Below are 24,360 nucleotides of genomic sequence, written 5' to 3'. Positions count from 1 at the left end.
AATTCCATTATAGTGCCAGGCCTCTGGAAATCTGACTTTTCATCCTGCAAATCAGTGTAGCCAACATTACAGCCCAGGCATGTTTTTCACCCCTCGCGGTATGTATAAACTAGTAGCCACTTCAGAATTCTGTTGACTATATTTTACAGAGAAGTTTTTAAAATAAAATGTAACTTTTAAAAAATCTAATATCTACAAATTGAATTTATAGTAAGGGAATTAAACTACTAAAAAAGACCTGAGGGGTATCACCCACGCATGCAGGCATGTCAGGATGGCTAAAGTGCAGATGATTCCAGCTCCACAAAGTCCTCAGACCCCAGGCCACCTGCTTCTGTCCCTCAGTGTTGTCCTCTCTTCCTGCTCATCAGAGGCATGCAGGTCTCCTTCTCTTGAAACTGCCTCATGTCCTTCCTAGGAAGGGGTAGTTCTGAAGCAGCTACTACAGCTGGCATGTTCTGGTCCAATTTTAGCAATCCTCTCTCTCACAGGGATGGTGGGACAGTTAATGTCCAGGAATATGCTCTCAGGGCGGGCACATGCAAATACTATCCTCTCATTCAGAATAAACTGACCCAGTTTCCTCTGCTAAAGAGACAGACATAGACTTGGCACTCTCTTAATTGAAATACAAATGTTCTTAAAGTGAACGTGTCAGTTGACCCCACCTTCAATGTCCCAGGGCCTCTCCCCGCCAGTAAGCATGTGACCGGCTAGTGATACCATACCTGGCATCTACCTCAGCTAACTCTCCTTGTGAAACCCTTGGGATCTATCACTGCTCACAAGTGACAAACACCACCAGTAAATATAGTCTAAACATAAACATAGGGGTACATAGTCTTTCTGGGTGCTCCTCTCCCCTAACTCACACTGGAGTCTATGGAACTGCCCTGCTAGTCACAGGACACTGCCAGATGGCTTAAAAATGGCCATGTCTGGGCAAAAGACAGGGTCTGTGGCACATTTATAATCATGAATGGTACTGGAAGAGATTGGAGACATTTTAGACAGTGGGACCTCACTTTTCCAAATGAGAAAAAGGGTATAGTAAGTTAAACAATCTTAGCAGAGGTTCACCAGGAGACAGGTGACCCAGTGAGGATGATTCCATGGTCTTGGACTCAGTACTTTTCTGTGAGACTGTGACAGTCAGTCAAAGATGAGAGGTTGGAGCAGGCTCCATGTTGGCAGAAGCAAGACTGGCAGTAAATGGGGAGAGGGCAAGCCCTGGGAGAGAGGGGCCTATGGCTGAGAGGTATGTCACAAGGTTACACAGAAGATAGACAAGGCCCTACCCTGAGTGTGAGAGACAGAGGGGAGCGTCCGATCAGCGGCCGCTGCTGTTCACCAGGCCATGAAACTCCTCCCAGGCCCTGGCAAACCAGAGACAAAAAACACAATAGCACATTCAGGTCAAGGGCTTTTTAACAAAGAGCACAGATACGATAACCCCACATCCCACTGTAGATACCTCCAGATCGTGTGGAACCCACCAGTACTGGACGCCCAGTGGTAAGGCTTCCCACCTAGACTTTCCACTCACGTGAGCAGTGGTGGCCAGCTCCTCTCAGGGGCAGTTGGCACTACTCCCAGCTTGCTCCACTGGCGAAGTCTGGCCCTCACTATTCCTAAAGCATTTGCCACAGTCCTTCTACCCGTTGCTGCAAGTCTACCAGGGGGCCACTGAGGTCAGAGCTAAGCTCGACCATCCCTGGAGACACCGCTCATCACCGGGGCAAAGGGCAGCTGTGCTTTCTGCTTTGAGGGCATGAGGACAGGTGGCAGAAACCATTTTTCTTCATGAGGTCTCACCCTGGGGTTCAGGGCAGGTACCCAACAGCATCATGACGTCTAGAGATGCAATGAGGCAACTACAGCACTTTCTCTGCTTTCACATTTCCAACCTTCTGACCCCTCTCAACTCACACCCCAAATTTGTATCGGGTTCCATCTGTTTCTGGAAATACCCATATAACTATTACTTAAACTTAAACTGTGTAGGTCACAGTTCAATGTTCTAGGGATCAATGCTCCTCGTAACTTTCATGCCGATTAAATCAATTTAGTAATTGGGGTTAATAAGGGATAAGAAATGTGACCGAGGGATACATAGTCTTTCTGGGTGCTGATCCACAAAGAACAAGCCCTTGGTGACCCTGGCCAAAAAAACAGGAGAAAATAAAATCTCCCATGTATCCTTAAGCCCTAAACCACCTCGAGTTTCCTCAGAGGAGCTGATGTCCTACCTTTTTGCCCTAGCTACTTTTAAGCCCCATTAGGGAGAAAGTGCCTGGTATGTTCCCTGGGAAATAAATAAATAAATAAATTTGTATATATACAAATATATATATAATGGGTAATTTCACATTTCTAAATAGGAAGTCCCTTAGTGGCAATTATTCCATTCTCAGTTTAAAGGGATGAAAATACCTAGGGTGACAACATATTATGTCACTCACTGCAAATTTAATATTACGGTCAAAGAATGAATATACTTCATTACTAGGCCTTCTATGGGTAGCTTTTCTTTTCTTTTTTTTTTTTTTTCTTTTTAATAGGGAGGGATTAAATACAGAGACCTGGTATGACAAAGTCCTTCTTTCAGGTCATATTTATACCAGTTTCATTAGTTTTTCGCTCTTTTGAACAGCAGCAGCAATTATAAGTTAATGAACTACCCTGTGGTTGGTTTCTCCAGAGAGTATTATCAAAGCTATTCATACACGCTAACTGAATTGAAGAAAAATCTAAGACCGCCAAGCAAGTGTGCCAGGTTTTGTCAATTCACAAACTCAATGTCCACAGCAAGACATCTGTTCCACAGTCCTTTCTGGAGAGGCGGTGACGCGGTGAACTTCCTGAGTCCATGAGTGACATCAGAAGGCTGTTTCATTCTCCATTCCAAAAGAAGGTAAGGGCAAAGCAAGTCCGATGCTTGGGCAGCGGCCTAGGAAACCCCTCTCTCCTTCTAACAGTGAGATTTCAATTCTATTTTGAGCAATTTAGGTGTCAACAAGAAACTACATAGTTGTGCTGAAGTTTCATCTCATTTATCCTTTTGTTTCCAGAAAGGCCTACACTAGTCCAAACAGAGCTGTTCTCTGTGTCAAGAACCTGCTGAAATACAGATTTCAGAGTTCCCCTCTAATCCATTCCAGTATGAAACTGCCCTCCCATTTTCTTCAGAAGGATCTTCTTCAGATGCTAAACCTCAACATGAAGAATCTGGGTACAAAGATTTCCTCACATGGATTCAGTGGAAATCAAACAGTTGGTCACAGTCATTGGAACAATCACTCCTACTCTTGTAGGCCAATGCTTGGCTAAGAGGCAAGTCAACCACCTAGAGCTAGGTGCAAATTTTCTAGCTATTCTCCATCTGGCATCTCAGGCATTTTAGGTAATATTAAAACTTGCTTCTTTTAAAGGTAAAAAAAGAACAAGTTAAATGTTAAAAGTGTCATATGAATGGAGTTTCTTATAAATAAATAAATAAATTTATTTTGCCCTGAGGTTAACAGAGCCTACAGGGAATTCTGAACAGATTCAAATGACAGAGTGACAAAGAGTCCTTTAGAGACCACTCTTGTCCCAGCTCACTTACCAGGAAATAAACTCTGACAGCAGAGATCTCACTTCCTGTATAACCATATTTTCTCTCCCACCCTGCCGAAAGTCTGGGTCACAGCCTTGCACTTGGCTGGCACCTGATCCTCATGGACAAGCTCAGCCTCCTGCTAGTTTGGGCTTTCTTTGCTTTGAACATCAGTATCGGGGAACATTTCATAAACGCAAAGCCAGGCCAGCAATTCTGCCAGTGTGACTCAGTGCCAGCAAGCTATGACTCTGATTTAGACAAGATAGGAGAAGGGATGGCTGGTTCTTGCCTACAAAGTTCAATGTTCAAATATGGTGAAATCTAGATGTGGTACAGCAAAGTCTCCATGTTTGACCCAACTCTCTTCTAGAATAAAGTAATAAAGAGAAGTCATCTACCCTCAACTTCCTGTGCAGAGGGGTCTGATCAGACTCCCCAGTGCTGTGGCCTACTGAGTGAAGCTGGCCCTGCCTTCCCCTTTTCCATTCCAGGCCAGATGCACAAAGGAACTCAATGGGACTACTCCAAAGAGGAATTTCCTCACAAAAGATACTGGTGCTTTATGTAGCTCTGTGCCAAGTTTTATCCTGATGATGGCCTGGTGTTTGCGGGTCTGGCTGCATTATGAGATTTCTCCTCAAAAGAGGATAGTTACTCGATGTTTCCATCTCAACTCAATCTCAACTACGACTGGTCTCATTAAGAGAAGCCATGCACCTGAGCTAACACTCAACTGAACAGGTTTCCCATTTCTCAATGGGACCTGCTCACCCTCAGGGGCCAGAACTATTGGCAATGAACAGTAGGAGGCAGCAGGCAGGCATCCCCTCTACAGTGAAGCAGCTCACCAGGCAGCAGTGCTGGCCTCAGCCCACCTAGGAGTATAGCAGGAAGAGGCCACAAGCAGCATGATTAGGGAAAGGCTGGAAATACCAAACAGTTGAAAAAGGACATTGAAAACTGGACTGATACAGTGAGGTGGAGAAATGTGACTAAGAAATTGAAGCCATTCCTAGAAAAATGCCCCCTCACTATTTCCAGCAGCCCTACTCTCCAGAGAACTTGGGGGAGAACTGCTCCTTCTTCCTTCACTTCCCCAAGTTCTCAAGTACTTGGTGCTGCTCTTGGGCTTAATCAATCTCCAGCGGGAGAGCCACAAGGACTAGAACAAAGCAGAACAGCTCTGATTTCTGTTGACATTTGGCAATGATCACAGGGGCCTCCGCATGGGTTTGGTGCTTTCCGATCAACTCTTAGTCTGGATGGTGACATCAAGCTCATCTCCTGGACTAGTTATATAGTGGCAATCAAGGTCAATACATGTAACATAATATTGGAAGGCAAGAGGGAAAAGGCCATACAAGGTAATTCTTTGACAAATGCTGAAAACATAGAGAACAGGCATTTCCATATGCCAACAAGTCTCCCATTTTCCAGGTATTTCAACCAATTCTGGATAGGTGATAAATAGAGAAACAATCACACAAACACCTCCAGAATGTTCAGTGCTAGTCCTGTTGTGTGTTCTGTGAGATCCCGGGCCATGTGCAGCCTGGTCGTCAATCAGGACGGGAGAAGTGCATGCAGGGTGCTGCTGCCAAAATGGAAGAGCCACTTTGGAAAACTCCACATCACATCCACAGCCACCTTCAAGATACCATCAGGCGACCTGACCTAGAGTTCTGCAAAAATGGTTTACTTCTGGTTTGGGTAGGAGCTCCTAAGAAACCTTAAAGTAACGAGACCTGCTGAAATCCTACATGCAGGTCGGGGCCTGAAGGCTGTGCTGTAGTGCGTACAAGCCAAGCCACAAAGCATCTGAGGGACTGATGTGCACTACAGTCCGATACCCTACGGAGCAAACCTTACAGGACGAAGACATTTCCCCACCCCAGATCCTGATGCACAACCCTGGGGACTGGGAGAGAGGGAAGAGCTAGAACCCTGAAACCTCGCAAGCTGGACTAGCTCAAAGAGGAAAAGGATTTGGCTCTAAATGGAAAACAGAAGGGAGAAGGCTGGCAGAGAGCTTGTGGCCTGGGCAGCTCTGGCACAGTGAGAAAACCCTGTTAACACAAAGCGAGGAAACTACATACACACAGCCACACACAGACAAAAAAGCAGGGCTTCACCTCCAAGCAAGAGAGTTCTTTGAAGTAAAGGCAAACAAAGTCAGCGAAGCAAAGGCGAAGGATCCCCCTTTCCAACCCTAACAAACTTTCAAGCTGAATTCTAATCAGAAATCACTCTGGTCTAGTTATCACCGTGACCAGATGGGAGCTACAATTCAAGTACCAGAAAATGGGGTCTCATTTTGAGAGCGAGATGTCACCTCATTATGTCAGACCTCAGCAGAACTGGAACAAAATACCATGTGACACTACAATGGGCTTATGGAAATGAGGCTGCATTCCCCAGATGGCCCTCCACGGAGAAGTCTGTGCCATTCCTTAATATGGTGACAGTCAGTCCGAAAGGCCACTTCTTTGATGCACCATAAAGAGCGAGAGCATGAGACAAGCTAGTTTAGCACCATTTATTAAGTGATCTCAGCTGTAGTTGTAGCTGCTGCGTGTCAGCCTGTTCTTAAAACATAAAATGCTCTTCCAATTCCTCTTGTCCAGGACAGAAGGATCTTCCAGGTAGCACGCCAACAGAACAAGAGACTCCGGTGATGCCAGCTTCAATGATGGTGCCATCCAGAGAGGGAGAGGGTCATGGCACATTCAACCGCGGCTTCCAGAGGTTTTGAAAAAGGAGCCTTTGGGGGCCCAGCCTGCCTGGCATTCTAGTGGAAGTGCAAAAGGTGGGCACATTGGGAGAGGAAAGAGAGGGAGACGCGAGGGAAAGAAGCATCTGGGACTCAAGGAGGGTTTCTGGTCCCTGTAGCTGCAGGGCTGGAGTGCTAGGCAGATCTCTTGATAAAGCAGCGAGAAGCAGACTAAGGCAAAGCCCACAGGCTCTCCTAGACTCTGTAAGGACTTGTTCACCTGTTTCTACAAAAGTCAGGAAGAACCGCCTCAGGGTATTAGAGAGGGAGAATAGTGGAGAGGGCAGAGTTGCAAAATACCTTCTTTCCCTTTCCTATCCAGGTGAAAGCTTGCTTTTGAGGGGAATGGGGGATGGAGGGCATTTGGGAACCTTGAACATAAGAGTCCTAGAAAAAGTGGTATGGATCCCTGCAGCTTGGACTGTGTCTGGCTGGAGGGTAGAAACTATTCTCTCCCAGAACGAAGAATGGGAAAATCTGCCTAGAGAAAAACAAGGCTAACTCAGAACTGCTACGGCAAGCAACCGGGGCCATGGCTGGCTAATAAACTGCTGGTGGCTCCCGGTGAGTCACAGCCAGCCATATGATTACGGACCAACTCCTGCGGCAGTGTTCCCAGTAACAAACTGGCACTTAGCTGGTTTAAGCCAACTCCACCCACAACATTCTCTGTGAATGCATGGGAAAAAGATTCCCAAAGTTTCCCTGCTGAACAGCATCACTGGGCTCATTACTAGTCTCTAATAAGAATAACATGATGATGATATTATTACTAATGATGACGATGATAGCAGTAATAATACTTCATCCTATAAGAGCATTTTCCACCTGAGGACCTTCAATTACAAAGATTAAATCAGCCTCACAACAACCCTGTTAGGTAAAGTATTATTATCCCCCATTTTACAGATGGGGAGACTGAAGCAGAGTGGCAGAGACTTGCCAAAGGCACATATTGATACTGGAGTCAAAGGAGAGAGTTAAACCTAAAAGTTCCGACTCCTAGTTGGCTCGCTCTCCCTCCAGTTTTGAGAAAACCTGACAGCTACTCCCCACAACTTCTTCATAGTAATCTCAATTTACTTATGGCTTTGATCACTGAAGGAGCAACCCCAACCAGTGATTCTCATTTGTGGACATCCAACTCTAGGTAGTCCTAGGTAGATCACAAAGCTTACTTCCCCCCTTTGGCATTCATGCTTCCCCCTTAGATTCTGCTCTCACAACCACACTATTCTCCTTCCTCTACAAGTTCAGCTCTACAGACACAAGAAAGTGGGAGTCTTCATTCCCATTGAGAAGTCAACTTCCCAGGACAAAGAAAACAGACTGATGCTAAAGGTTAAAAAGACATGCAAAAGTGGGGTGAGGGGTGGACAGGGAGGAGGACTTGACCGTTCAGTAAAATTATCTTAAAAAACAGCAAGAAAACGAAGAGCACTTTGTCTTTCATTTTAAGATAGTGGTTAGTGAATGAAAGACACAACAGCCTGTGTAAATAAAGCAAGCCCAGGCAGCGCAACTGGGACTGTGCAGAAGGGCTCTCTCTGATACAAAGTGCCACACAGTGTAGGTGGGCAGGGAGCCTCACCAGCAAAGAACTGCTACGAGTGGCCAAAAGCACTAGAGGGGAAGACTGGTCTGTCCCTTCTCCATACGTCTGGCTCCTGTTTGACTGTATTCCTCTGGGCCCAACTAAGGACCTACTTCTCCTAAGCTTAGGGACATACCCCCCAAGCACCCCCAAAACATACTTGATGCTGTCGGTGTGGGTTTTGTACTCCATAATGGTGTTGGGAGGTAGATTAAGCACTCGCCGAAGTGTATCCCGGATTCGGGCTGTGGTTGCTTGGTCACTGGCAGTCTTATTCCATATTGAAATAATGTCCTCCTACAGGAGGAACAGAAGGAGTTGTCAAAGCAAACCAGAGGCAGTGAGGAAAGCAAAGGCAACACAAGAAACCAAAACTTGCCCATGGGGTGGCTTACCTGAAACCGGACAGAGACCACAGCCCCACAGATCTCCTCCCCAACCATGAACTGTTCCCCCAACATGGCCAGGATAAGATTCTCCCAGCAACGGGACGCCAAGCCCTTCCGCAGCCGAATAATCCACTTGCCACCATTTTTATTTGCGTCATCCTGTATAAGAGAGAAAGCATTAAAGTTAAAGTGTGGTTTTGCCGGTCTTTTACTTTTGTATGCGGCAGGAAAAAAGGCAAGGATCCCTTGAACACTTAAGACGTCTTGTCACTTTTCAGTTATTCAACTTTATAGGAAAAACGGTGGTAGGACCAAGGAGACAAAAAATGGGAAAAAAAGAAAAGCAAAGTGGGACTCCTTGGTATAAGCCACAACAATGAATGGCTAAACCGACCCTTTAAAAATAATCCTCTGGGACGCCTGGATGGCTCAGTTGGTTAAGCGGCTGCCTTTGGCTCAGGTCATGATCCCAGCGTCCTGGGATCAAGTCCCACATCAGGCTCCTTGCTTGGCAGGGACCCTGCTTCTCCCTCTGCCTCTGCCTGCCACTCTGTCTGCCTGTGCTTGCTCTCTTGCTCTCTCTGACAAATAAATAAATAAAATCTTAAAAAAAAAAAAAAAATCCTTTTTCTCAAGCTACTTTGGAATCAAAGTAAAATGATGTCAGATTTCAAACATACATCATTCCTCGCGCTTCATTCACTAGAAGTTTACCAAGTGTCACTAAGTCTCAAGCACACAGACGTAAAGCCACAGTCTCTACCAGATCTAGTCTAGTGGAGGAGAAAGCCAAGAAAATTAATCTCAGCAGTACAGTCTGACAAGTGTTGCTGTAACAGAGATATGTTAAGTTAAAGAAGAACAAGACAGAAACACTCAAGAAGTGGAAACATTTAACCTGGGTCTTGAGGGACGTACAGTTAGGTAAAACAGGTAAAGGTCTGCAGGCATCGAGAAAAACATGTCTGTATACAAACTGGGGCTGTGTGTCAGGCAGATATGCAAAGAAGAAGGCTAGCTGTTCCAAAGTGAAGGCCTGGGCATGCTGGGAGATGAGGCCTGGAGGGTTAGTGAGCGCAAGATAATGTGAGCAATGCAAAGTTGCGTAGGGCCTACAGTTGGGTGTGTATGTATGTTCACATTTGTCTTCTAAAAAAATGCCCTGGCATCAGAACAGAAGATGGATTACAGCAAAGAGATCACAGAGCTCAGCTCTGGGCCTCCAGCTACTGCCAGCTACTCCAGATCACTTTTTACCCACTTTTTTTTTAATTTTTTTTTTTTAAAGATTTTATTTATTTATTTATTAGAGAGAGAGAGAGAGAGAGTGAGCACAGGCAGAAGGAGTAGCAGGCAGAGTCAGAGGGCAAAGCAGGCTCCCTGCCGAGCAAGGAGCCCAATATGGGACTCGATCCCAGGACACTGGGATCATGACCTGAGCCGAAGGCCGCTGCTTAACCAACTGAGCCACCCAGGCGTCCCTTTTTTACCCACTTTAATCACATATACACTGCAGTAGTATCTCTCTCACACACACACAACCAGTTTAATGGGAATAAGGATAATTTAAAAAAAAAAAGTCCTTTAATGTTGTTATAGTACCACTTTAGTGATAAAAAATTCTTTGTAAACATACAGACAAGCAATGACATCAGTGTCCTTTCCCAGAGGTACCAAATAGTGTTGCAGCTTTGAGAGAAAACTTTAAATACTTTTAACTTTAGCAGGGCTAAAAAAAAAAAAAAAAACCCCGCAAACACTCAGGGCTTACCTCCCACATGGGCTTAATTCCTTCTTTGAAGAGATGGAAGTCACTGTGGCCTGTCAGGTCCCCGGGACGTACCATGTGGCTATAAAACCTCCAGAACTGCTCCACCTGTAGAGAAAAGGCCCCAGAGCACAAAAGGTGTATCCTTCCTTTTTCTTTGAATGAGTATGAGATTTAAGAGAAGAACATAAACATGGAAGACACTCTGCTACAGACTCGATGTTTTGGAGGACACATTTTCCTTTGGTGAAGCATGTGGGAAGGCAGGCATGTTATATGGGAAGTACAGAAATATAATACTATTGATATAAGATAAACTCTTTAGGTGGAAAATGCCTGCCTCAGCCAAGAACCCTATTTATGGAAGCCCCAGGATAATCATTGCATGCTATAAGAGGACCCTGTTTTACACAGTGAAATCCTTCCAGTTTATTTTTTTCTTAAGTAGGCTCTATGCCCAACATGGGGCTTGAACTCATGACCCTGAGATTGAGAGTCTCATACTCGGGGCGCCTAGGTGGCTCAGTCAGTTAAGTGTCTGCCTTCGGCTCAGGTCATGATCTCAAGGTCCTGGGATCCAGCCCTGTATCCGGCTCCCTGCTCAGCCTGAGGCCTGCTTCTCTCTCTCCCTCTGCTGCTTCCCCTGCTTGTACTCTGTCAAGTGAGTAAATGAAACCTTTAAAAAAAAAAAAAAAGAGTGCCCCTCTACCAACTGAGCCAGCCAGGCATCCCAACACAGTGGAATCCTTTTAGTCTTGAGGATATATTAAGTGCCACATACATGTAATTTTTTAGAACCAAATCACTTTGTAAAAAATACAGTATTATTAACTATAGTCATCATGCTATAGTCACATCCCCATGAAGTCTGATCGCTTCTCAATCGCAGACTGTTTACTGGCAGATACAGCACAAACTGCAATGAATACATTTAGTTCTGTTTGGTTATTGAGCATAAGTGATGGAATCAACCACATGCACTCCTCTAACCCACGGTGCCCTTGATAAGGCCAGGATGACCCAAACCAAACAGAACTCGGCCTCTCATATTTGGGGTTTAAGTTCCTCTTCTGAACTAGAAAATTTATGTTTCTCCTTGCCCCTCCTTCATAATCCTGTTAGAAAACTGGACATATTTCTTATCAGATGCATGCCTTATCAGACATATTTCTCTATCAGATGCACGCTTATTTATCTACTCATCAAGCTATTCCTGTTTCTTTCAGTAGTGCCATGATAAGGAGACCTTACTTCCCTAGTCCTTTGTAACTCACAGGTACTGGCCCCACGAAGTACTGGCCAGTGAAGAGGCACACTTTAGGAAGAAAGAAAAAACGTGGAACAGTGTGAAGACAGTTGGTATTCGCCAATACAGCAATGAGGAGGCTCTGAACAAACACCCAGCCAAGACATCACAATGTGTAGCTGAAAACAGGGCACTGAGGAGATGAGATTCAGGTCATACTTCTAAATGTGGACAGTAACTAAGGAGAAGGAGACCTTATACTTTATGAAGCGGCTGTTCCTCTAGAGAACAGGAACATGGGAACTGTCTCATGTTATAAAGAAGTCAGGAACAAATGTCATTCATAGGATTTTGAAGCAGTGTCTCATCTCGACAACTGCTATGTTTAATTGTATATAGCAACTAGGGAGTGTTAAGTGGCCATATGTATTAAATGAGCAATCATCTTTTTCCACTCTGACACAGTAGGAAGAATCAACATACACCCACTAGAACTTGCAGCTCACTGTGAATTAGGAATTGGAGGTGGTTAGGGAGAAAGTATACCAGCACCCCCAATTCCCCAACTGAGGATTTAGCCGTCTGGTCTCTTCAATACCATAGTCAGACTACAGAACCTCAGTCACCATCAGACATCCTAATCACAAGAGAGATGAAGTAAAACACTTGAGAAATATTATTAGGCTTTAGGCAATTTCGGTATTTGAAACTCTTCCTTCTCTTTAGGCAATTTTGGTATTTGAAACTCATCACTGAAACCACAAAATAAATGTTCAGACTCAGAATGTAGGCTGCACAAAAAAAAAAGACTTCAGAAATAATCTCGGGGGGGGCACCTGGGTGGCTCAGTTGCTAAGCGTCTGCCTTTGGCTCGGGTCCTGATCTCAGTGTCCTGGGACTGAGCCCCAAATCAGGCGTCTTGCTTGGCGGGAAGCCTGCTTCTCCCTCCCCTGCTTGTGTTCCCTCTCTGTGTCTCTCTCTCTCAAATAAATAAATAAAATCTTTAAAAAAAAAAAAAGAAAAGAAAGAAATAATCTTGGCACACCTGGGTGGCTCAGTTGCTTGAGTGTCTGACTCTTGCTTTTGCCTCAGGTCATGTCTTGGGGTGCTAGGATCCAGCCCTACATCAGGCTCTGCGCTCAGCAGGAAGTCTGTTCTCCTCTCCCTCTTTGTCTGTCCCTCCCACCACTCGCACACGCACTTTCTAAAATAAAATCTTTGAAAAAAGAAATAATCTCAACTATGTTCCTCATTTCATAGTTGAAAAAATGGTTTCAGAATTGGCCCTGCCCTGAGTCTAGCACCATAGCAGATGAACCATGTGATCCCCAAGACCAGTGCTCTTTCCATTTTAAGACACTGCCTTTGTAGTCATTCTGACTTCGAGAACTTTTAAATATGGTTGATTATTAGGATTAAGGAGCACTGAGAAACACTGCTTTGGATTTGATAAAATGTTCCACAATGTGATTATTTCTCTGTGAGGAACCTAATATTGTAAGACATTTCCTGATGCCTTGAATTACAAGACAGCCAACAGTGGTCACACATCCACGGATTCTAGAAGAATGATACCCCAGATGATGCTAATGATGTTGCTCTAGTCAACTCAACATTTATGCCAAAGAGAAGAAAAGAAGAGGCACCTGGGTGGCTCAGTCAGTTAAGCATCTGCCTTTGGCTCTGATGGTGATCCCAGGGTCCTGGTATCGAGCCCTGCATATGAAGCCCCATTGTTGGGCTCCCTGCTAAGTAGGGAGTCTGCCTCTCCCTCCTCCAACTTGCGCACACACTCCCTAATAAAATAAATAAAATCTTAAAAAAAGAAGAGAAAGGGTGCCTGGGTGGCTCAGTAAGTTAAGCTTCTGCCTTCGGCTCAGGTCATGATTCCAGGGTCCCAGGGTCCTAGGGTCCCAGGATCGAGCCCCAGATCAGGCTCCCTGGCTCAGCAGAGAGCCTGCTTCTCCCTCTCCCTCTGCCTGCCGCTCTGCCTACTTGTGTGCTCTGTCAAATAAACAAAATCTTAAAAAAAAAAAAGAAATTCCTTTGTGCATAAACTGAGTAAATTCGTTATACACCTATCTTAAAAGGAAAAGAAAAATTCTAGAAATATTCACAATTACCTCCAAATAACTTATCAGAATCCTGAATGAAAACTTCCGCTCCCCACCTCACCCTAGTTCAGTCTTCTCTGACCCTCCGAGTGTTCAGCCAGTTGTTCAGAACACAACAGGTTGCTACGTTCCCTGTAATGTCTAACATTCCCATATGGCAGGTCATCAACATTTTTTTTTTTTTTTTTTTTTTTTTTTTAAAGATTTTATTTATTGGGCGCCTGGGTGGCTCAGTGGTTTAAGCCGCTGCCTTCGGCTCAGGTCATGATCTCGGGGTCCTGGGATCGAGTCCCGCATCGGGCTCTCTGCTGGGCAGCGAGCCTGCTTCCCTCTCACTCTCTCTGCCTGCCTCTCTGCCTACTTGTATCTCTCTCTGTCAAATAAATAAATAAAATCTTTAAAAAAAAAAAAAAGATTTTATTTATTTATTTGACAGAGAGATCACAAGCAGACAGAGAGGCAGGCAGAGAGAGAGAGAGGGAAGCAGGCTCGCTGCTGAGCAGAGAGCCCAATGCGGGACTCGATCCCAGGACCCCGAGATCATGACCTGAGCCGAAGGCAGCGGCTCAACCCACTGAGCCACCCAGGCGCCCCCAGGACTCTTTAATTTTAAGCTCATCTCCTCCAAAGAGGCTTTCCCCAAGCTGGAATTAATTTCTTCTTTCCTCTGAACTTAAAGAGCACTTCAGCCTTCCCTATAGCACTTATCACTGTAAGAATGACTTACTTCGCTAAGGGCAAGAGCTTAATTCATTTTAGAACTGTTGGTGAATTCATTCAACAAACATTTCTTGAACTAAATATGTACCCAGTGCGCAAGCTATGTTTGGTATTACAAAAAAGCCTGTATCTACCAGTAATAAGGGAGTACAGGCAGGCACCTGGCTGGCTCAGTCAGAGGAGCATGCAACCCTTAATCTCAGGGTCACGAGTTTGAGTCCCAAGCTGGGCATGGAGCCTGCTTTTAAAGATAAGTAAATAAATAAATAAGGAAGCACAGGCTAACTAAAACAAATCCTTGCTTTGGGCTGAAATGATATCAACTCAGCAAAGTAATCAGCTAATCTGATTACCAGATATATATGACATACACAAACACATATATCTGATTAATAATAAATGGAGAAATAGTTTGTCTAAGAAAGCAGCATTAAAAAAATCAGAGACACCTGACTTGCATTTTGGCATAATGAAAAAATGTATGGGTTTTGGAATGTAGCTTTTACAATCTACCCAACCTAAGTTTCAATCCTGGCTCCTCCACTTCAAGTAGATTATGACTGACTTGATACTTTGATCAGATACTTAATATAAGTCTCACTTTTCTTATTTGTAAAAATATGGATAATTTCACTGATCTCATAGGGTTATTATACGATCAAAGGAAACTACATCAAGTGCCTATTACTGCGTCATTCTTCTTTACCAATTTATTGTAATGTTTACTGCCTGTTACAGTTTCCGTTTCTAGTGCCTGCATTTTAAATAGGGAAAAACCTCCACAATTTCAAGAAAACAACAAATCCTGCACTTGATTCTGCCCAGAAATAAAATGTACAGCATGTAGGAAGTGCATAAAAATTTTTGTTGAACAAGACTGGTGTTAGTTGCAGATATGGAAACATAGCCACCCGTGAGGGAGAGAGAAGAGCTGGGGCTATTTCTGACTCTGACAGTACTTACAAAAACAATGATTAGGATTTAATTTTCTTTCTGAACACAGGAAAAAGATGCTACTTTACGCATAGTTCCTGATGTACCTAAAACCCTAATGGGAGGTTCATTTTTCTTTTTTTTAAGTAAGCTCTCTGCCCCAAGATTAAGAGTTCCACACTTACCAGCCAGGTACCCCATTAATAGGAGGTTCTTAATATAAGAAAAACTTTTGAATTTTACCCTTGACTTTACTGTCAAGCTTCAAAAAAATAAATATAGCGCATTATAAAATGTTTTATCCTCCATGACGCTTTGCATGCAATAGGGACTCAGTACATATCTACTTAAACAAACCTGTTTTTTTGTATTGTCCCCTTACAGTCAATTCGACAACTCATATACTTCTTGATTCCTATGCATGTTACCTATGGATGTCTGATAAGAAATCTAAAAATGGGGGCGCCTGGGTGGCTCAGTGGGTTAAAGCCTCTGCCTTCGGCTCAGGTCATGATCCCAGGGTCCTGGGATCGAGCCCCACATCGGGCTCTCTGCTCAGCAGGGAGACTGCTTCCCCCTCGCTCTGTCTCTGCCTGCCTCTCTGCCTACTTGTGATCTCTCTCTGCCTACTTGTGATCTCTGTCTGTCAAATAAATTAAAAAAAAAAAAAAAAAAGAAATCTAAAAGTGAACAAACCTGACCTTGGGGACTCAGTCAGTCAAATAAGGAAACCACAGTCCTAAGTTACCAGGAAAGTAAAGAAACACTATGATGTAAATATAGGGACAAATGTTCTACCAAGGCTCATTACATTAAAGCAGTAAGTACTCACGGAGGCAAAGGTGCCAATCTGTTTGATATTCTGTTCATAGCTCTGTGAGCTGGTGGGACGGCCGGGGGTCCTTCTGGAGTACCAGAAAGTATAGTTGTACTGCAGGGGATGCTCTGCTGGTCCAGGCACAACAGCCTATGAAGTAAAGAAGGTGTGTTAATCTGGGGCATTTTTCACATGATCTGAGACAGAAAACATTTTACAGCGTCACCCCTTATCACCTCCACAAAAAGGACACATCCTCAATTACCTGCATTATGCCCAAGATTCCACTTACCAGTAAATTTCCTTAGTGGTTAACTGACTCTAAGCTCCTATAATGTTTTATCTGTATTCTTATGGCATTTGTAACTTTCTGTTTTCTATCTTAGGTATTTATGTTTATTTGTTATCTCAGCCAAGTACTTCCAGGCCAAATATTGCCTCCTCTATGACACTTTATCACTTACTGGCTAATAACCTGGGCAAGCCGCTTAACCTGTTTGTGCCCCTGTTGCTTATCTACAAAATGAAGAAAATAATCATAACCATATCATAGGGTTGCTAAGCAGATCAAATAAATTAATAGATCTAAAGTGCTTAGCATAGTGCCCAGCATACAGTAAGTGCTCAGTGTCAGCTATCATTATTACTGCTACTATTATATGGAAGCCCCTGACCCATAGTCTCATTCACCTTTGTGTTCTCTTAGCACCTACAATGCTTTTATCTGGATAGTCCTTGACCTTGTGAGAGAAACAACTGTTTTGATGCGTCAAAAAAGTTGTTGATCTGTAACACCCAGGTGGCTCAGTCAGTTAAGCAACAGCCTCTGGCTCAGGTCATGATCCCAGGGTCCTCGGATCAGGACTCGGGCTCTTTGCTCAGCAGGATCCTCCCTCTACCTGCCCTTCCCCCTGATTGTGCACACTCTCTGTCCCTAACAAATAAATAAATAAAACCCTAAAAGAAAGAGAGAGAGAAAGAAAAAGAAATCTATCAGTCCCTCATTCTCTAGACTTTCTCTTTTCCCAGTCACTTTTAGCTTAGATTATTACTGACTACAGAGTCTAAAATTTCAAGGGATATGTAGGATTAAATACTCAGCAGCAGCTTATGAAGCAACAAATAGTTCTGCTAAATTCCAGGGTTAATATCTTGTCATGCTGGGAGAATGCTGGAAAGCAAGACAACATCTCAAGATCCTGTGGCAAGGGAAAAGTTCTAACTCCCACCATGAATGCCAGTGATTCAACAACCTTTTTCTGAGAACAAAAGCAGATATTCCAGTGTGCCTCAGTTAGTTAAGCGTCTGACTCTTGATTTCAGCTCAGGTCATGATCCCAGGGTCCTGGAATCGAGTCCCAAATCTGGCTCCATGCTCAGCATGGATACTGTTTGCCCCTCCCCCTTTACTCCTCCCCTTGCTTGAGAACATGTGCACACACATTCTCTCTCTCTCTCAAATAAATAAACTCTTAAAAAAAAAAAAAAAAAAGGCAGCAGATATTCCAAAATAGGGTGCCATCAAGTTAATCTGGTATCCTTAACCAACAAGATAACCAAGTCTCAAGTCCAAAGGCAATTCTATCTATACAGCATAAAACTCACCTTTCTCTTACTGCTGCCCTGATTCTTGTCTCGTTCCATTTTTTCCTTCTCACCATCTTTCTGTGTGCTGTTTTCTTCATTCTGATCATGGTCCCCACTGTCATCGTCTTTCAATCTGAGTGGGAAGGCAAGACAATGTTAGGCCATGACTGAGCTGATTCTTGCTTACCTAGCAAAGCCACCAGGTCAAATGAACAAACCCTAAGTCAGTCAAAATAGAGACAATGAGATGTACAAGAGATGAGGGAAGAGCAAGGGAGTATAGAAAGGCAGTTAGGAGGAATTCCAAAACAACACTGTCTGCCAGTTTTCTTTCTTTTTTTAAAAGATCTTATTTATTCATTTGAGAGAGATACAGAGACAGAGACGGAAAGAGAGAGATCCCGGACGTGGAGATCATGACCTGAGCCATAGGCAGATGCCCAACCATCCGAGCCACCTAGGTGCCCCCGTCTTCCAGTTTTCTGACAGACAAAGAAGGAAGAGACAAACAGTTTAATGGATTTTTTTTTTGGCCAAAAATAATGAATTGATAATAAAGAGCTTCTGGATTGTATAACTGCTTTGGCCTTTCAAATAAAGTTTAAAAACTTACCTATCTTTCTTGACACTTCTTCTAACCACCTCTCCTATCCTTCCCCACTGCAACTGCTTTAGCTCAGGCCCACTTCTCTGTCATCTCAGTTATCAAAATAAATCCCTAAATGGTTTCCCTAACACAAATCATTTCCACCTCTATCCATCCTCCACATAGCCACCAGCATCTTTCTAAATGCAAATCTGAGGGGCACCTCAGTGGCACAGTCAGTTAAGCATCTAACTCTTGGTTTTAGCTCAGGTTGTGATCTTAGGGTCTTGATCTCAGGGTTGTGAGGTTGAACCCTGTGTTGAGCCCCACGTCTGGCTCCATGCTTAGTGCAGAGTCTGTTTAAGACTCTCTCTCTCCCTCTGACCCTCCCCTTGGTGCCTGTGTGTGTGCAAATGTGCATTTACTCTCTAAAATAAATAAATAAATCTTAAAAAAAAATAAACAAAAATCTGATCATTTAACTTCCATGCTTAAAACCATCAAACATTTAACTTCCATGCTTAAAACCATCCCTTGCCTTTTGATGCGCACCCTGCAGGACAAAGTACAATGAAATTTAAGATCCTCTAGAATCTGATTCTTGCCTACGGATATTTCTTTCCCTTCCCATCTCCCAAAGCAATCTACAGTCCCATAGCTATGGCTCTGCAAACACTACCCCTCAGCCTCATGTGCCATTCCTCCTATGTCTATTTTTCCTATTAAATGGAGGGATCTCTTAGAAGTCTTATTAATCTTTGTATCTCCAGCACCAAGGACAAGAAGATGTTGCCCAAACATGTTACACAAGACGCTGAATCAATGTTAACGAAAAGAAAAAGAAATGACTGGAAGAATGAATGAATGTCTTCTTGCCTGGTAAGACTGGTCAAATGTACAGTAGGTGCTATCCTTCTAGAAGCAGTGAAACTACCCTAAGGCTTTGAGGTACATCTAAAGCTCACTGGATTCAGACAAAAAGATAAACGGAAGGTGAATTCACAAAGATAATAAGAATGTCATTTAATTTAGAGCTGGACCATTAGCTTATCATGGCTCTTCTTCAAAATCACCTTTGGCCCTAATGACTATCTAGTCAAATGGAATTAGGTAATTCTCAAGAAAGGACCTAGAAATGCTCAAATGATAACCTTACATACCTACAGAAACATGTTGCAAAGTATTCTGCATTTTCTTTTGCCCATAAATTTCCAGTGCATAGCACATAAAAAGTACTCAATAAATATTAGAATGCACAAACTAGCCATGTAATGAGGTGCCTTTTCTGCTCATTTCACAGCCCTAGTTGTAGGGTATACTCAGGTGCATGATGCCATAAATGACCCTACCCCACTCTGTTCAAGGAATGAGTATGAAGGGCACTTGAATAAAGGGCATTCCAGCCTGGCCAATAACTGATGCCCCATGGTCTTTCTCATAATCATGAACAGATTCCTTCCTTGGCTTTTCATCCAGGAGATGAAAGATCACACAGATTCAGAAGCTGGGACAACTATATGGCTCCCACATGAGAAAAGCAATGAGGGTAGACAATGAACAAGAACAAAGAAAACCAGTAGGGAGAAAGGAAATGGAGCAGAGAGAGTGATGAGAAAAGTGGTTTTGTTTGTGATGCTGCCATCTTGTTGATTTAGTTTGACCTCCCCAGACTTCTGGGAGAACATTATCTGTGCTTATGATACTCCTTCCCTTTTATTAAACTTGAGATGGTTTGGTTTACTTTCCTAAAGGAACCTGTCTAGCACCAAGTCCCACATTTACCAAGCCATTTATTGAATCAGAGGCTAGAGTGCCTGTCCGCAAGGACCTGATTGAGGAGATAAGGTATATATACTTGGGAATCAGCTTGGTGCAAAGGTCCTGCTCTCTATGTGCCAAATATCACCTCCTTCTTGGTCCCAAAAAACTCCTTCCACTCTTGTGTTATCAGCCTACTTACAGTTTCCTGATCTCACCCCTCTGTTATACTCACCGTGTGGTTTCTTTCCCTATTTAACTTGTCCATTCGGACTCAGGATGAGGGCCACTTTCTCTTAGAAATATTTCCTAATCTCTCCCTAGGCTGGATCAGGCTCCCCCTTCTGAATCTCACCATACAAATGTTTGTACTTATCTCAGCTATAATGTCATGGCTACTTTTTTGGGCTCCCAATCCAAAATATCTCATGGTTTTTTATACCGAATAGGCCCAAGACAGGTCCTAATTCTTATCTTTGGGGCACACCTCAGGACTCAAGCCATTTCCCTCTCTTCCTATCTCTTTGCCTTCATTATATCCTCTGGGGTCCCTTCCCTTCAAATTTTTTTTTTTAAAGATTTTATTTTATTTATTTGACAGACAGAGATCACAAGTAGGCAGAGAGGCAGGCAGAGAGAGGAGGAAGCAGGCTGTCCGCAGAGCAGAGAGCCCGATGCGGGGCTCGATCCCAGAACCCTGGGATCATGACCTGAGCCGAAGGCAGAGGCTTTAACCCACTGAGCCACCCAGGCGCCCCTCTTCCCTTCAAATTTTGAAAAGGAGCAGTTTACTAGCCCCAAGAAAAGCCCAAGTTCCTTTCTCTGCTGCTAATCACAACAAGGAAAGAGAAAAAGAATAATTAATTCATCTGAATAAATAATTAATCTGAGAAGAAACAGTGCCACTGAGATCCCTGGACCACACTTCCTGATTCCCTTCAGAGATGTTAAAAGGAAATCCTATGGACCTTCATCTTGTGTTATTTCAGACTGGAGCTAGCTAACTACCCTGCCCTCGAAGCCCATACTTAAGGCAAATCACTTGTACTCTATGTTCCACAGGCTACTCTTCCCAGCCTAAAGCTGGATTTGAGCCAAGATACAACCAGGACTAAAAATCAGTGCTCCACAGACTCAGGAGGGCAATTAGCATCTCTAAGGCTATCCAGACTGAGTGGTTCTAAGTCAGCTCATCAAACTTCTGTCCAGGTTTGTCCCCATACTCTCTAACTAGACTGATTGCTTGTGGACAGGAACTTGGTCTAATTCATCTTTACATGTCCAGCACCAGTCAGAGGCAGAAAACAAACATGTTTAATGAATACGTTTCTAAAATCAAAGCAATAGGGGCACCTGGGTGGCTCAGTTACTTAAGTGTCTGCCTTCAGCTCAGGTCATGATCTCAGGGTCCTGGGATGGAGCCCTGTACCAGGATCCCTGCTCAGAGGGCAGTCTGCTTCCTCCTCTCCCCTCTGCCCATCCCCCCTGCTTGTGTGCACTCACTCTCTCTCAACTAAGTTAAAACTTAAAAAATAAAATCAAAACAATACAAGGCAGAATAAATAGGATGAGTGCCAAACAGGTGGCCTGCACAATACTTTAAGAAAGGGCCAAAAGCTAGCAGAGAGAGAATAGTGACAAAATCAAGTATGGCATCTACAGCTGAAAATTAATCAGTCTGGGACTGCAGAACAGTGAAAGCATCTTAGGTTTTACATCATGTCAACAGGATCAATGACAGGGGCATTAACTGACTTGACAGATGTGGGGGGTAGGGTATAATTATAGTCCTAGGTCGAAGTTGAGCCCACAGAGTAGAGTAAGTTAGAGCTCTTCTTTAACCTGACTACAGTATCCAACTCCAGGCACTGGACTTTTACGATATTGGCAAACGGGCCATAGGAACCATGTGGTTTAGAGTATAGAAGCCAACACGTAACAATGGTCTAAAAACTGCAGATTTTGGGGGAACCGGGCTGGCTCAGTCAGAGGAGCTCTGGGCTTGGGGCTGTGGTTTCAAGTCCCATGTTGGGTGTAGAGATTACTCAAAGAAATAAACTTCAAAGCCTGGGGCAGGAGTGTGGTCTCTAATTGCTAATTTCAAATAAATGAAATGCTTTGGTTTTCTCCTGCATAGCTAGGAGATGTTAAAAAAATTCTGACTCAGTATAAGGAATAGCAAATAATTAAACTAATTAAAAATGATCCAGGTTAATTTTTGTCAAGAGGTACTTGAACCTAGGTTAAACAACAAACCTGGGTTTGAATTCTGCTACATGGGCCTTCCTGTTTTTGTGGACAAGTTACCCAACCTCAGGGGGCCTCATTTTCCTATCTGTAGAAGGAGGTAACACGACCCCCTTTGCAGGGTTGTTAGGGGTAGAAATAGTACATGAAAAGTACCTAGCAAGATGCCTATGGAAGCCATTACTACCATTCTTAAATTAGCTTACTGCAGATCGCTAAACGATTTGGGGAGGACTGGACTAGATGACCCATAAAGTGTTTTCCTAAGATGAAATTCTGATTTGTTTGATTCAGCGGAGGAACAGGGTTTGCAGAAAGCTTCACTGAGGGAGGACTTAGATCTGGAACTTGGTGCCGCAGAGATTTAAGATGAGGGGTACAAAAGGGGGAAGGGGAGTGTGGCTGTTCCTACTGAGATGGGCTCAGCTAGGCAGCAGACTTTTTCCAAGCCCCCAGAGACTTCTCAGTGACCAGGAAACATTCCTGAGGAGCTGCCTAGAGTGCTGAAACCCAGGACTCCTGAATTTGCAAACCAGCCCTCCTTGTACTGGAAAAATCCCAACTTGGCATCAGCAGACGATCACAGCCTAAACAGTGATGCCACTTTACATTTCTTCCTCACTATGAGCAGTTCACAAAGTACCTTTAGGCACTGTTGAATGTGATTTGATCTTTATCACACGCCATGCAGCAGCAGGGCACTGATCACTAATGTGCCTTAGATAACAATGGCTGGGTAACTCTTCTACTGTCAAATAATTGGGAAAGTGGTGGGTCTGGGCCTGGAAATCCAGGTCTTTGGAGATCAGATTTACCAGATTATTAGAAGAGAGATAAGAACATAAACTACCTCAAGATATAATCGCTAGAGGGGCGCCTGGGTGGCTCAGTGGGTTAAGCCTCTGCCTTCAGCTCAGGTCATGATCTCAGGGTCCTGGGATCGAGCCCCACATCAGGCTCTCTGCTCAGCGGGGTGCCTGCTTCCTCCTCTCTCTCTGCCTGCCTCTCTGCCTACCTATGATCTCTCTCTGTCAAATAAATAAAAAATTAAAAAAAAAAAAGATACAATCGCTAGAGGGAAATACTCTCATTCCTTTTCGGCATTTCCAACTGATGCTGAACTAGGAACCAATAGGGCAGACAAGGAAGTAGAGACGGAGGCAACGTCAAGTGTGCTCGCTGGGCAAGAAAACGAGCAGCTCCCCGTGAGTGTGTTGGAAGGGAAAAGAGGGAGGAGAAAGGAAGTAGGAAGGAGGCTGAGGAAGACGAGGAGCATTCCGTAACTGAGCAGCCTCTAGGCGCAACAGCCACATCGTCTCACTGCACCTTCCCAATGCTCGGACCCGGGCTGTTACCGTCCCCACTCTGCAGATGAGAACACTGACTCAGAGAGGCGAGGTGACCTGCCCAGGCTGGAGAGCGTGCGTGGAAAGCCAGCTTCAGAGGCAGGACAGCCAGGCTGCGGAAACACCCAAACCGCCGCGGTCTCCGCCCCTCCACTCTGCCGGCCACCCGCACCCACCAGGGCGGGGCGTCCAAAAAGCTGCTTCCGGGCGTCACGGCCACCTCCTCCCCGGGCCCCCGCGCTTCGCCGTCGGTCCCTACGACCCCGGCGTCTCTGGGACTCCCGCATCACGCCGCCCCAGCCCCTCTTCTTCCCCGCCGGTCGCCTGGGCCGGGGAGGCCCGCAGCCCAAGCCCGGGAGGGAGGACGGCGCCGGGAGGTTTTGCCGCCGCCAGCCCCGCTGGGGGGCAGGCGCGGGGAACGGTTGGGGGAAGGGGCCCCGTGGGGCGGCCACGCGCCACTCACGCGTCGAACTTGTTGTTCATCCTCTCACCGCCGCCGTCGCCACTGCCTCACGGAGTGACTTCCGCTCCGCCAGGTCTCCCCTAGCTTAGGGCCCGGCTACTTCCGGCTGCGCGCGGCGCAGCGGAACGTCGGCGCCCTACCTCTGTGTGGGGCGGGTATCCCGGGACGCCCGCCCTGGGCAGCGGCGCGGAGGTGTGGGTTTGGCGGCCGTTGGAGTTGCGGGGCCCCTTCGTTCTGCCGGGGTTCCTGTCGCGTGTCCGAGGGGGCGCCCCGACCCCCTCCCGCGGCGGCTGGGAGAAAGAGGCAGAGCCGCGTCGCTGACTGTGCGGGCTCTGGACTCACTGCTTGGTACAGATCCCGACTCCACCCCCAGACGGGCTGCGCGATCCTCCCCGAGGCTCTTTCCTCTTGGGGTACTGGC

The 24,360-nt window shown here is 44.9% G+C and overlaps 1 protein-coding gene across 5 annotated transcripts in view; it reads right to left on the bottom strand.

Annotated features, from left to right (window-relative positions):
* Positions 1 to 24,100, bottom strand: part of EIF4E2 (eukaryotic translation initiation factor 4E family member 2) — a 29,741-nt gene extending 5,641 nt beyond the window's left edge. The window contains exons 1-8 of one of the 5 annotated variants that reach the window (XM_046018903.1): positions 23,940 to 24,100; positions 17,558 to 17,672; positions 15,968 to 16,102; positions 10,126 to 10,230; positions 8,361 to 8,513; positions 8,122 to 8,262; positions 6,559 to 6,561; positions 6,328 to 6,381 (exon numbers count right to left, since the gene is read on the bottom strand). In XM_046018903.1, coding sequence (XP_045874859.1) covers positions 6,328 to 6,381; positions 6,559 to 6,561; positions 8,122 to 8,262; positions 8,361 to 8,513; positions 10,126 to 10,230; positions 15,968 to 16,102; positions 17,558 to 17,672; positions 23,940 to 23,959 — 726 coding nt within the window. In that variant the 5' untranslated portion in view covers positions 23,960 to 24,100. The other 4 variants (XM_046018900.1, XM_046018899.1, XM_046018902.1 and 1 more) reach the window with 4 other exon arrangements.
* Positions 24,101 to 24,360: the final 260 nt, after the last annotated feature.

This window comes from Meles meles, chromosome 9 (genome assembly GCF_922984935.1).
Source record: "Meles meles chromosome 9, mMelMel3.1 paternal haplotype, whole genome shotgun sequence".
Classification (NCBI taxonomy): Eukaryota; Metazoa; Chordata; class Mammalia; order Carnivora; family Mustelidae; genus Meles; species Meles meles.
This window is presented reverse-complemented; position numbering and strand designations above follow the sequence as displayed.